The following is a 12,744-nucleotide window of genomic DNA, read 5'->3' as shown; positions in this document are numbered from 1 at the left end:
TCTTTTAGAAAATCAGTATAACATAACTTTCTATTTCAGACCCTTTCCATTTAACTGAATGCTAGCATTTATAGAATTCTTCTCAACTAGGTTTTCATGTATTTGGGGGAGTTTTACAGCAAATGACTACGCTGAAGGTGTGAAATCCAATTTTGTTGTTTTTTTTTTCTTGTAATAAGGATTTATTTATTTATTTATTTATTTTCCTATGTTTAGGTATTTCCCTCTGCTGGCCCTTGTATGTGGACCACCCCCTGTCATCCTGTTCAGCCCATTTAGATTTTGGCTTAAATGTAGGTGAGTAATTGCTTTTGACATGAAACAATAATGAATGCATATAAAAGTACTCCAGAATTTTCAGCTGCTTTGACTTAGAAGTCATGCAGGGAGAATCATCTTTTAAAAATCCAATGAAACTTTTCCTGGTTGCATAGTGTCCCAGGCAATAGGAAATTAAAAATGTTATGTATTACAGTATTTGTTTGGAGTGGGTTAGGTAAGCTTTCGTTCTGGGTGTCGCAAAACTGTATGCCGTGAACCTACAATGAAAAAGAATTTTGAAATGGAAAGAGGTTTTTGCTTCTATGGATGAAAAAGGGAGTCACCAAATAAAGTCTCTGAGCTGTCGAATAGAGTGATGTAACATATCAACAGCATGTTCTGACACTTCCCATGAGTTCACATTCTATCAGTCAGGTTTCCCTGCTATAACACGTAATAAACGTTTATTATTCCACAGTGAATGTCAAAGAGGTTGGCTTCTTGGTAAATGCAAGCGATGATAATCTGACTTATTGCTTAGAGTGGGTGATGGTGCACGGATGATTACTTGCAAGAACATTGCACATATTTGAGGGCTATGTTGAGTAGGTCAGCAAAATGTGGTGTTTTGGTGGTGTGTTTTTTGGGTTTTGTTTTGGTAGTAGAACACATTATTTCAAATACCCCTATTTGTATGAAAAGCAGTATCTTACTGTTATCTAAAAGGAAGGTCCATCCATCCATTCCTAGGTGTAGAAATAGAGTGAGTTTAAAAATCTAAACTGGAGGTGTTTTATGCAGCTTATTCATGGGAAGTTGATTTCCTTTCTGACTCTATCTCTCCATGTCTCAGTTTTCAGGTTGGTGAGCACAGTGAAGTGGGGTGACTTTTCTTTAGAACTAGTAATCAAAACTGAGTAATTAGTCAAAGAGGATGAAGGACAATAGTGTACTGAACAGAAAATTCTCCATCTATTTTTTCCAATGGATTATAGTTGCCTTTCTCATGAATGTGCAGTGTGTAATCTAAAATGTATGTGGCTGCTGTTTCTACAAGGAAGAGAAAACTTAACACGATTCCATTTTGACTGCATATATAGTACAGATGTGCTGAACATAGGAGAGGAGGGAGCAGCCTTTCTAATCATACAGATAAGCAAAGGAAAGCAGGGTAAAATTCTTAAAACTGCTTCTCTTTTATGAACATGGCACATAAGCGACATTTAAAAAAAAAAAAATCTGTGGGTTTCTATTTGAGTGGCTTCTTGCTGCTCTCCGCTCTTGCACCGAAGTGGAGTGTGCTCGGGAGGGTGGGGGAAGGTCTGTGTTCTTCCACCCCGCAACCAACGTGAGGAAATGATGTGCTTACGAGATGATGACACTTGTTTGAGTCATCTGAAAAGCCAAAAGACACCCTCATTCCCCTCAGTTGAGGAACACGAGCCCTTGTTAATACATCTCTTCTTTTAAATCACCATCATTTGTAATCTCACTCCTGTGTGGTCTGCACGATGGCAGGCAAGACATAGGCTTCTTGTAACCTCAGTTACATTTTTTCCCAGACTTTACACTTTATTACACAGTTGTCGATCTGTGGAATTTATTGGCTTGCTTGCTGAATATAGAAGTAGTATAGCCATTTCTCACTGTCACTAGAAGTCTTTTTTCCCTTGTGCTCCGCGGACACTTTGTGTTTCTCACCACTGATGAGTAGCAACTTGAGCAAGGATCGGCCCTCCCTCTCCGTATAGGTTACAAGCATCTGTCCAGAATAACTTTCACTTCCACCTTTCTGAAGCTGGTGAGGGAATGCTGCGGCTGTCATAGACGTTGGGGGGGGAAAAAAGGTCTCGCAGGAGCGGGAATTCACCCTGTGATCCCTAGATCAGGAGTTCCTCTCTGATGCAGGAGTTTGTGTAGGCTTGTTCGTTGAGTGTCACGTGTGGCTGTGGTGGTAGGGACTGGTGCTGATGGCGTTGGTACCGGCTGTTTAACCACCGGCAGCTCCCAGCTCAGTAACGCTGAAGCCAAATACTCGGTTGAAAACAGCTGACGTGTCAGCAGCGGCATGCGTCCTGCAGTTTAGGAACTCCTACCTCTGTGTTTCGATTCAGCTTTTGGGTTTCTTTTTTGTGCTGGTGTCCATCCTGAGAAACATGAAAGGAATTGGTAGGGGAAGACAGTGTTTTTCCTCGTATGTGGATGTGTTTGCCTCTAGAAAGTGGAAAAATACGTGGTTTTAAAAATCAACTCTCTCCGGTGTCTCAGGCCAAGTAGGCAAAAGCTGCCCTTCAGGACCTTCTAATGTTCAGATGCTGTAAAGTTATTTTGTTGGCATTTTGCCATGCAGCAGTAACCTATGTAGGAGCATTGCTGTAGGCACCTGACAAAGCAGGCATTAGTGACGTCAGGAACAAAATTGCTGAGCGTTTATGACACCGAGGTTCAACTTCAAGGTTATCTTACGTGAGCTAGAAGTCTTTCAGAGATTGTAGCAAGGCTTCTAGAAGCTCTTTGCTAGTTCCTGAAGCAAGGTATTAGAGCGTCATTCTGAGAGTTTTTAAAATATATTCTTACTACATCTGCCTCTTTAAAAATAGTTGCTATCATATGAGCCAAAGCCTGAGATAACTCAAACAAGTGTCCTGCTATCATGTAAGGGAATTGCTTAAAGCTGAAGTGGCAGAAGTAGAAATTAGGAGTGCATACAAAACGTGAGTTATTTTGACTGAAGAATCAAACACACAACTCAAGTACCAGTTTTCCAGTTATGTGGTTGCCTGCTTCCCTCCGTCTGAGCCATTTGGGATGGGGACAGGAATCCCTGAAGCAAAGAGGAGTTCTGTGGCAGCGTTACACGTACATATTAGAGATCCACTCTTGTTTGTATGGAAGATAGTAGGGGTTTTGTTGTTTTGGTTCTTTAAACAATATGGAGAAACTGTAAAGATACTGGGCAAGTGTGGAACAGATCTTTTTAATTTTACAGTGAGTTAAAAGTTTAATTTTCTTCTTTAAAAGAAGAGGTAACAAGCGGTGCCACATGTTGTGGTCCATCTACAAGGAGGAAGAAGCCATGCAGTGTTACCAGTGTGTATGCGAGTGACTTCATGCAGTATTCTCATAGCTTCATGACGGATCACTTTTCCGTAATCCTGATTTCTGTGTAGAACACCCTGTGACTAAGATGGTTTCCCAGCTTGAAGATCAGCAACATAAAGGCCTGTTTAGGGCAAAGTGCTATATTGCATCATTTTATGAGACACTATGGAGTCAATACATGCCATTGCAATCTAAGTGACAAGTAGCGCAGCAGAAAGAGAACAGTCAAGAAATTGAATTTTAGCTTTTTACAAACTGTGATTAGAAATGAAACAGATATTTCAACACCTCATAGTAGCTGAATGATAAGAGCAGTCACCAGGAAGGGGAGGAGAGCTCTAGTGTTTACCTAAAGCAGGAGGCTGCCAGTTTCTCTTGTTTAGATAGGTCCCAAGGAAGAGTCCCAAAGTCTGATAGTACCAGAAACAGAGAGAATTAAAACAAAACAAAAACCTGTAATTGATAAAAATATTGTTCCTCCCCTACCCAATTGAGCTGTTCTGTCAAAATAGGATTTCAATCACAGTAACTTGAGGTGACATGACTGTTAAGTTTATTACTTTCAAGCCATGGGCAGAATGCTTTCAGAAACTTAACACACAGCTATGCGTTAAGGTAATAGTGTTATTTAAAAGGATTCTTGACTGGTAGCTGCCTTGCCTTATGTTCTTTACATGCTCGTTCTTTGCATGCTCTTTACACAGTCACCATATATGACTGGTTTGAGTTCTTTTTAAGGGTCTTCTGAAACAAACTTCTATGATACGAGAGCGAAGGCTGAGACAGCAAGCAGTAAGCATGTAGAAGCTAAGAAACATACCCAAATTGAAAGTTGCAAATTAAAGATTAAGTGTTTTTAACAGCCTCCGTTTTAGAGTTCTGTAGTTTCTCAGCTGCTTTATTTTCCTGTTATTACTTGGACTTTAAATCAGCAATTTACCCATCAAAACAAACTGTCTAGTTCACAAACAAACTGTCTAACTCACAAAAGAGCTAGAGCCAATTCCCACTAGAGCCAGTGGAAAAGTTTTCGCTGAGTTCAGTGGGTTTGGTATCTGGCAGCCTTCGATATGAATAAAAGAGAATCAAAATTCGTGACAGGACATGTTAAGAGAAATAAAAAAAAATGCAGAATACTTTTGTCTCTCTGAAAAAAAATGGACACAACTATCAAGTTTCACTTTTCCCCCCCTCTTACATAGTGGCATAGTCTTTTGATACCTTCCAGGCTGTTTACAGAGAGCCTGAGGCCAGTATATAATGACTGCTCTTTGAGGGGGAGCACACCTGCCAACCAGGTTGCAAAGATAGGGGTTTTTTTTAATAGGTTTAATTAAAGCTTGGTATAGTAATTTTTCCAATAATTTTTGTAGTTTAGAGGAATATGCATTTCACTGCTATACACTTCCATTTATCTGGACAAGCTTGAAAGCACTGGCTCTTTAGCAGTAGAAAATCACATTTTGTCAGCCTAATGGCTGTTTATGTGAAACCTGGTGTTTTTCTTGTATTGCTACATGAAACTCTCACAAAATAAGTTTCTTTCAGTTTTCTTTTTTGGGTTGTTAAAGTGAAGTTTGTACTTTTTTCAGAATTTAATTTATTTAAGATTTTGTATATTTAGATTTTATAATATATATAACTAGTAAAACATCTGCTGACCTGGGATTTCCCATTGCTAAACACAACTGACCTGTTGCTGTAACAAGACTTTTGATAAACTATCTATAAATTAGTTTGAATTCATGACTTCTCCTGCAATTAAGATATACAACAAACACTTCAAACTGAAGCATGTAAAATTATTTTATAAGTAAAATGCAAGTTTTCCAGATGAACCTGTTAAACTGAGGATGTAAAATTATTATTTTTTTTAAATATATAAAATCTTTTTCCCCATATGTACTTGTATGTGCATTAAGAATCCAGGAAAACGCATCCTCGAACTTGGTTCTGTTTACAAATGTGACTCAAGAGTGTCAATCATTTGGATTTTTATCTTCTTCATCTGGCTACTTCAGTTTTGTGACAGTTGTGTTACTTTGCTTTGTCCCAGCCAGCAGAAGGCAGAGGGGGAACGGCTGCTTGGGTCACAGGCTGGGTGGCATGGGCCAGAACTGACAGAAGACTCGCGTGAAGCACACTTTGCCTTGTGCAAGAGGTGTTGCATGGTTTTGTCACCTAAAACCGCTTCCCCAAACAGGAGAAGGGAATGCGATGGTGTGAAACACGCAAAGTGGAGAAATGTAGTTTCTTGCTGAGCCAGCTTTACCCTGCACCGATTTGAGCCCAGATTGCTCATTTCCAAACAGTCTGCCGTACTAACGAGCTGAGGAACTCTGCCAGGCTTGTCCTTTCATGTACAGGCTCTAATCTGTGAGCTCCACCACCTCGGCTGAAGAAGTCACCACCCTCAGCTGTCTCCTCTTGCTGGAGTTGATTACCGAGGCAGCTGAACGTGTGGCTTGTGTTTCCTCCAGAGTTGTTGTTTGCAGCCTTACGTAGACAGCTGTCTCTGTAAATATCCACGATTGCTCTAAGAGACCAAGTTTTGAACTCTGGGAGCAAAGCAAACTGACTCGTGTTTTCTCTTGGATTTACAGCTGCAGCGCTATATGCACTAAAGCGCAGCTAAATCCCTTCTGGACGTAGCCCCCGGGGTGGCTCCTTTCTGAGGAGTGTTCCTACAGGGACTTGTTCCATCAAAGTGTATTTTGGGAGACTCTGGAAAGCCTGAGGACAACTGAGAGGCAGTAATACGAATGGATGGTGAAACATTTCAGGTGGTTTATTTACTGCTCTGCTGCTGCCGCCGTTTAGGCTGATGTGGTTCAGATGCTGTCAGGATCTAATTTTACAAAAGTATAGCTTGCTTCAGATATTGTTTAGCATGTGGGAAAAGTGTAATGCACCTCGCGTTACTGTCCCACCTGCTCCAGAATGGCCAGAGACAGGGCATACTGCTTCACCTTTCAGTAGTGTATTCACAAAACCTCTGTTCCATGTCTGGTGATTAATTCCAATAAAATTCTCGTGTCCTGATGTAGCGTCTTGTTCTTCTGGTTTCTTTTCAACCATGTTCTTAAAGGAGAGAGGTGGATGTAAGTTTTGTCCTTTCTTTTGTACACTTTCAGTTCCCTGACTTGCAGTGCTGGCTTGTGAAATACTTTCCAAGGCATTAAACTTTTAAAATGTATCTTAACTAATTTTACAACTCCTTACTAAGTGGTGAAGTGCTGAAACGCATCTAATTAGTTTTGCTATTGAAAGGAATACCATGATTTAGGGCAGTATCTCTTAATTACATTCTAACAAAGTCTTGTGAAGAGACAGAGCTAGTGGCAACAAAAGTCTGCAATTAAGACAGGGTACGTTGCCTGAAATGCAAGATAATTGTCCAGGCAAGATTGTTGGAATAGATTCAGAGGCTGTGGTTGCAAATACTCTCTCTAGGTGTTTGGCATATTCAGCAGAGAGGGGAACTTCTCAGGAGCGTATTTATTATATGGTACAGACCAGTGTGCAGTCAGCCTCCAAGTTGAACGTTTTTTTCTGCAAACTTTAATGGCCTCATCTGGTTTATGTTTTTTTTCATCTTCCCCTTCTTCCAGGCTCTTAGTCCGGTGTAAAGCTGATGGGTGGGAGCAAAGGTAAAGAATGATGTAATGCAGCGGCAGCCAGAAAGCATCTTTTGTTTGAATTGTGAAATGGCTACTCCATAGTCATCTCCCGATGAATCAGATGTGAGGGGCTGCTTTGTGGAACGAACCCTTTGTAACGGCACATCGACTGGAAGCAGGAGGAGACATTCAGTTGAAGAGCTCTTTCTGAAAATGGGTTTAACTTTTCTTTTGCCAGTCACTACCAGCATGACCTCATACACTTCTAGTACAATGGTGTGGCTAAGCCTTTGAGTACACAGCCATTACATCATCGCAGCAAATTAGAGAGGGAGGTGGTGAAAGAGGCCTTATTGTTGTCATGGCCGATGAGATGATCAGGACTCAACTCATTGTCGCCGAGAAGTTGGTGGCTTTGCTGGAGAGTGGTACAGAAAAATTGCTGCTGATTGATAGCCGCCCCTTTGTGGAATACAATACGTCCCACATCTTGGATGCCATCAACATCAACTGCTCCAAGCTTATGAAGCGGAGGCTGCAGCAGGACAAAGTTTTGATTACAGAGCTCATTCAGCATTCGGCAAAACACAAGGTAGGGGTCATTTTCTTGTTATTCCTTCTATTTGTTTAAAGGAGTGCCTGGAAAGCCACTTGAAATACCTAAGGGAAAATTATTACATTTTAAAAAAAAACAAAATTGGGGGACTGAGTTTTGTGCTGAGCTTTTCCCTGATTTAAGAGGCTATTGGTTACCACTAAGTTTATCTTTGGGATTCATTGTAGCCTGCTTTCCCCTAAGTGACAGAGTAATGGGGAGGGATTTAGAAGTTACTCAGAAAGAATGCTCTCAGGGTTCTTGTATGTCTTGCAAAGCACAGTTCCTTAAATATATGTAATTAAGGCAGGAAACATTCTTACTCTAAACTTTGAAGGATTCTTTGGGGTCCGTGGTGGTGGGGATTGCTTAGCAAGAGGTCATACAGTTTGCAAAGGAACTGTAGCTCTGTCAATCCTGGCTCCTACTTGCTGTTTAAAATAGCAAGTGTGAGTCGTTTGATGGGGTTTTGATTGGTTTTTGGTTGTGTTGGTTTTTTTCTTTAAGTGTTACTAGTGAAGAGAAAATAGCTAAGCTGTTTAAACTTAATGTGTATCTATGTGTGTTTTGTTTTGTTTTTTAATCCATTGGTACTTGTTTCAAATGTTTTGGTTACAAAAGGGATTTATTACATTCTTGCTTTGACATGTTAAAAACTGAAGCCTTTTATTATTATTATTATTATTACTATCTAAAGCATATTTTATGCATAAAGTTGTATAGATGGCTAAAATGTGTGTGGGTTTAGGCAATTTAAGGTCTCTTTACTGTTTATACACAAAAAACCCAGAAGCAGAAACTGAGGTAGGGCCTGCTTTTAAAAAGCTTAGTTTTTAAACAAACCGACCAACCTAGCTGAACGTAAAGCATTTTACAAATGACATAAAATTACCTAATGTAGAAATTTGCAGAGTGTGCTTCAACTTGGAGCAAATAATCAATTTACAAACTCTCAAAGGAATTAAATCTGATCAGGCCTATTAAGTGTAAAATAAAACCTGTTTTGCATACAGCTACGTAAGTAATTTATGGTTCTGAACTGGTGCATAGCAAATATGTGGGAACCCTGATGCAGGTGATAACGTGGTGCTTTTAATCATCTTCCTCCTTCCTATTTTATTCTGCATTACTTGTGTTTCAGATTGAAATTGATTGCAAGCAGGAAGTGGTGGTGTATGACCAAAGCTCTAAAGATGTGACTTCTCTCTCATCTGATTGCTTTCTTACTGTGCTCCTGGGCAAACTGGAGAAGAATTTCAGCTCCGTGTATCTGCTTTCAGGTATGATGTACCAAGAAAAAAACCAAAACACTTGAATAAGGAGAAGAAGGAAAATGCTATCGTTATAGCTGACGTGTACACAATTTTTCGACAGTGCTGGTATAAACATCAGTTATAGCATAGCTTTTTCTGTAGTTCTTTATGCGTGTAGTGACGCTCATAATACACATAATGTTTAGGAATTGCATCTTACAGAGGATATATTACACCATTAGTGCTGCGTAAATGGAAATTGATCAATGCAGGGTTTTTTAGATGCATATGTCTGCTATTTTAGGGTCAAAAATAGTAAAAGAAATGTGCTTCCCTGGTCTTTTAAGTATTGTATGTGCTAGGAGGAAAATCTCTTCCTTGCTGAATTGGTAATTACTACAATAAGAACAAGAGAAATGATCTCTCAGAGTTACAGAGATTATTTTGTGTGACTTTTTAAACTTCAGGTCCTTAAGTGGTAGTACTCTATTCAGGTCTTCTCCTTCACTCCCACCCCGCCCGCCCCCCCCCTCCTTTTTTTTTTTTTTTTTAAATCCCAGGTCAAAGTATCCATAGACATTCAAGTCCTTATAATATAGGATTTGTTGGTGTTAATGTGCGCTTGTGTTGTTACTTCTGCCATGGAACAGTAGACCCAGTGTTCACAAGAAGGAACAAGGAGGGGCATGAAGTAGATGCAGGGCTGAAAGAAGAGGGAATGACAAATACGAGTAGGAAATCCATTGCAGTGACTCTATCAGTGATCTAATGAAGTGTATACATAGTCTCTGAGAAATGTTAAAACTACAGTCAGAGACTGAATAACGATGAGGAAAAGGGAAAGAACTCCAGAGAGATGCTTCCTCTTAGCAAGAAGGTTTCACTGAGGTTTGTAGTGACCTCAGATGAAAGTGACGGGGAAGTGGTTGTGTTACTGAGAGAACTTTTCCCAAACTATTTCCAAAGTGAATACAGAGAAAACGAATAATTTCTGCACTTGGACAGGTGTGTTTTGTGCTCATGTGAGCTGTACTTACAGTAAACTAAGTAGGGTTTTGCTTTGGCTATGTTTGGTGCTTCCATTTTCTTTGCTGTCTTGGTAAGAATTACACCTGTGGGTTGTGGACTACAATATTATCTAAGTAACTCTTTCTCCATATGAGCCACAAAGAAGATGTGTGGTGTCTAGGCACAGTAAATGCTTAATGTAAGAGCGCTGAAATATGTGATTAATGCTTCCTTAAATTTAAAACTGTTATTTAAAAAATAGTCTAGAAGCAGTTCATGTCTCTTAAGAAATACTTTTATTGTTTGAATACCCAACTCTGCTCATCTGTCCTGAGGTTTTTTTAATAATCAGAAGCCTATTACAGCTCCATGCAGAAATATAGACCATTCGCAGCTTAATTTCCATGGTAGAAAGAGGCACAGCTCTCTAATAACTGAGAGAGAGACAGGGAGGAGTTGGGGGGGTGATCCTTAATAATGCCAAACAGAGGAGAGTATCACAAAACTTCCCTTCCTTCTACTGTCCCTCTATAGATTAGTTGCGTGAGACGTGGCTTTGATCTTCTTTTTCCTCTGCTGGACCCCGTCAAGGAGGTGGCCAGAGGGTCTCCATCCTCAGACTTGCCTGTAGCTCCTGTAGGAATGGACAGTACCAGGAAGGGAGTGTTCCCCAGCTCCCCAGGGCATAGTCTAGACAAACACCAGTTGTGTGCATCTTTATGATACTATGAGAAATTGCTTTGTTTTGTGGTTTTTTTTTAATTTTTTTTTTTTATTTCTAGCACATGGTAGTTGTCTGTTCAAGGTGAAAATGTAACTTAAACTACATGCAAGATACTAGGGCACATTAGCTAGCTGAGGTGAACTTAACCACGTGCAGCTGGTAAGGATTCATTTGGGTGTTAGAGGGAGAGAAAGGGAATCTAATGTGTTAAAACCCTCCTTATAGAAAGCAGGATTTTTATTTTAGCATGTCAAATGCATTCTTTTAGCAAAGATTAGATTTGAGAATTTCATCTTATTTTTGGTTAAATAGCTAGTGATGGGGATATTTATGAATGCAGAAACAACTGATGGCTTTAAAACCGGTGGTGGAGGAGTATAAGAACAAAAGGGAAATGTAAGGAAGGTGTTTACTACTGATCTATTACAGGTAAGTGCTTATTTCAGGAAATATACCCAACTAAGATGAATCAGTAGTAAAGTAATTAACGTCAACTCTATTCCTTTAGCTATCTAGCATTTCCTTCTCTTATAATGAGTTTGCTCTGATTTTAATCCTTACATAAGAAAATACCTTTCACAGTTCTGTTGTTTTCTTACATCTATTTAAAAGCTAGCTACTTAACAAACACACACACAAGAAACCTTTGGGATGTGGGGTGAAGGAGAAGGTGCTAGATTCAGTCTTACAGAGAGTTCCTTGGAGGCTATTGATACACGGCTCTAGGAAAGTAGATAAAATGTGTTGTCTCAGCAAGCCGATGATGAACTCTCATAAATGTTTATGGCCCATAATGAGAGTAGGGGTCAGTGCACCGTGTAAAAAGAAGAACCTTTGGACTTGAGTTTCCCTATGCCACTCAATCTGGTTTATTTAAAGTAGTGACCTTAAATAAACATTTTGGGGTAGGAAAATATTTTTTTGTTGGGGTAGAATAAGGAGCAATTAACAAATATCTGAAATTCCTGCATCTGTTCTTCCTGCCTCCCCCCATTACTGAGCACTCGGTGAGGTAGTTTTTTATTTAGGTTGTGCTTAAAGGTATGCTCTACCCTGGAGGTTGCTTTTCATTGAAGTAACTAATGTAAAGACCTCAAAGGAACCCTTACCAATTAGTTTAAGCTCTTGATCTAACCTCATAAAAATATTTATAATCTGGTGGGGAATGTTCTCAGGAATTTAAATATTTGTTTTGGTTCTTAATTTTTAACAGTGTGCAAAATACTGAAATGTGGGTACTGAAGGCTTAACCCCACTCCCATTATTGCATCTACTCTGCTGAGTTAAGTAAGATTTAAACACAGGGATGTGACTTGATTCCTTTGCTTCCCATATTTTGAGAACTGGATTTACTTTTATGGAGTCCTTTTCCTAGTTACAGTATTTTTATGATGTTTCTGCTTGCTCTGCAGAAACAGTTAAGAGATTCTTTCTACCAATTCTTTCTTGATGAATTAGCATTATTAAGATGGTAAACGCCGAGAGTCTTGCTTAAATTCAATTCCACTATGCCAATGGAAATCATTGACGTTCTACTTTCCTGAAACACTTGCTCTTCCCTACTTCTCTTAGTCTGGCTTACTCCTACTCGTGCCAGCACAGATGTCTTCATGATAGTTGCCTTTCAAATGTTGCCTGTGATGAAGATGAAGCCCAGCTTTTTATTTTGTGGGGTTTTTTTATTTTATTTTTTGTACAGAAGACTCATGCTAAACAGAAGGATTTCTGAAAAAACAGAAATGCCTACCTTTCTGTATTTCCAACCTGACATTAAAAATTGGAATGGCCTAACACAGAAGCACTGTACTGGCTCTGAACTGAAACCAAAAGCAAGAATTCTTGTACTCGGGTGGATGTGGAGCAATGGTAAATGTCCGAGAAGGACTAGCTAGACTTCAGAGTACTGTAATGCAGGATGATAGAAACAGTTTCACTGAACTCTCTAAGAATTTTTTAGTGCTGCAAGACCAGAGTGTATTTTGCCAGCATACCACGAAGGACGTATTTTTCTGTCAGTCACTGAATTGCCGCTTAGACTTGAGATACTGCGGTGTTCAGTGCCACTGAGAACAACCAATATGGAAAACTTGCATAATAAACCAGATTATAAAGTGTACGGGCAGAAGGGGTGCCTGTACACTGAGGTGTAGATTTGTACACGACTCTATTCCACTGGAGCCA

General features: G+C 39.6%; 1 protein-coding gene across 2 annotated transcripts in view; it reads left to right on the top strand.

Moving 5' to 3' along the window:
• DUSP16 (dual specificity phosphatase 16) overlaps nucleotides 1-12,744 on the top strand; it is a 73,251-nt gene that overhangs the window by 30,695 nt on the left and 29,812 nt on the right. For both annotated transcript variants that reach the window (XM_075162432.1, XM_075162422.1), the window contains exons 2-4: nucleotides 217-297; nucleotides 6,975-7,575; nucleotides 8,720-8,858. In XM_075162432.1, coding sequence (XP_075018533.1) covers nucleotides 7,345-7,575; nucleotides 8,720-8,858 — 370 coding nt within the window. In that variant the 5' untranslated portion in view covers nucleotides 217-297; nucleotides 6,975-7,344. The remainder of the gene's footprint in view (nucleotides 1-216; nucleotides 298-6,974; nucleotides 7,576-8,719; nucleotides 8,859-12,744) is intronic.

This window comes from Calonectris borealis, chromosome 1, assembly GCF_964195595.1.
Source record: "Calonectris borealis chromosome 1, bCalBor7.hap1.2, whole genome shotgun sequence".
Classification (NCBI taxonomy): Eukaryota; Metazoa; Chordata; class Aves; order Procellariiformes; family Procellariidae; genus Calonectris; species Calonectris borealis.
Note: the sequence above shows the minus strand (reverse complement) of the source record. Positions and strands in the feature narration are given on the sequence as shown.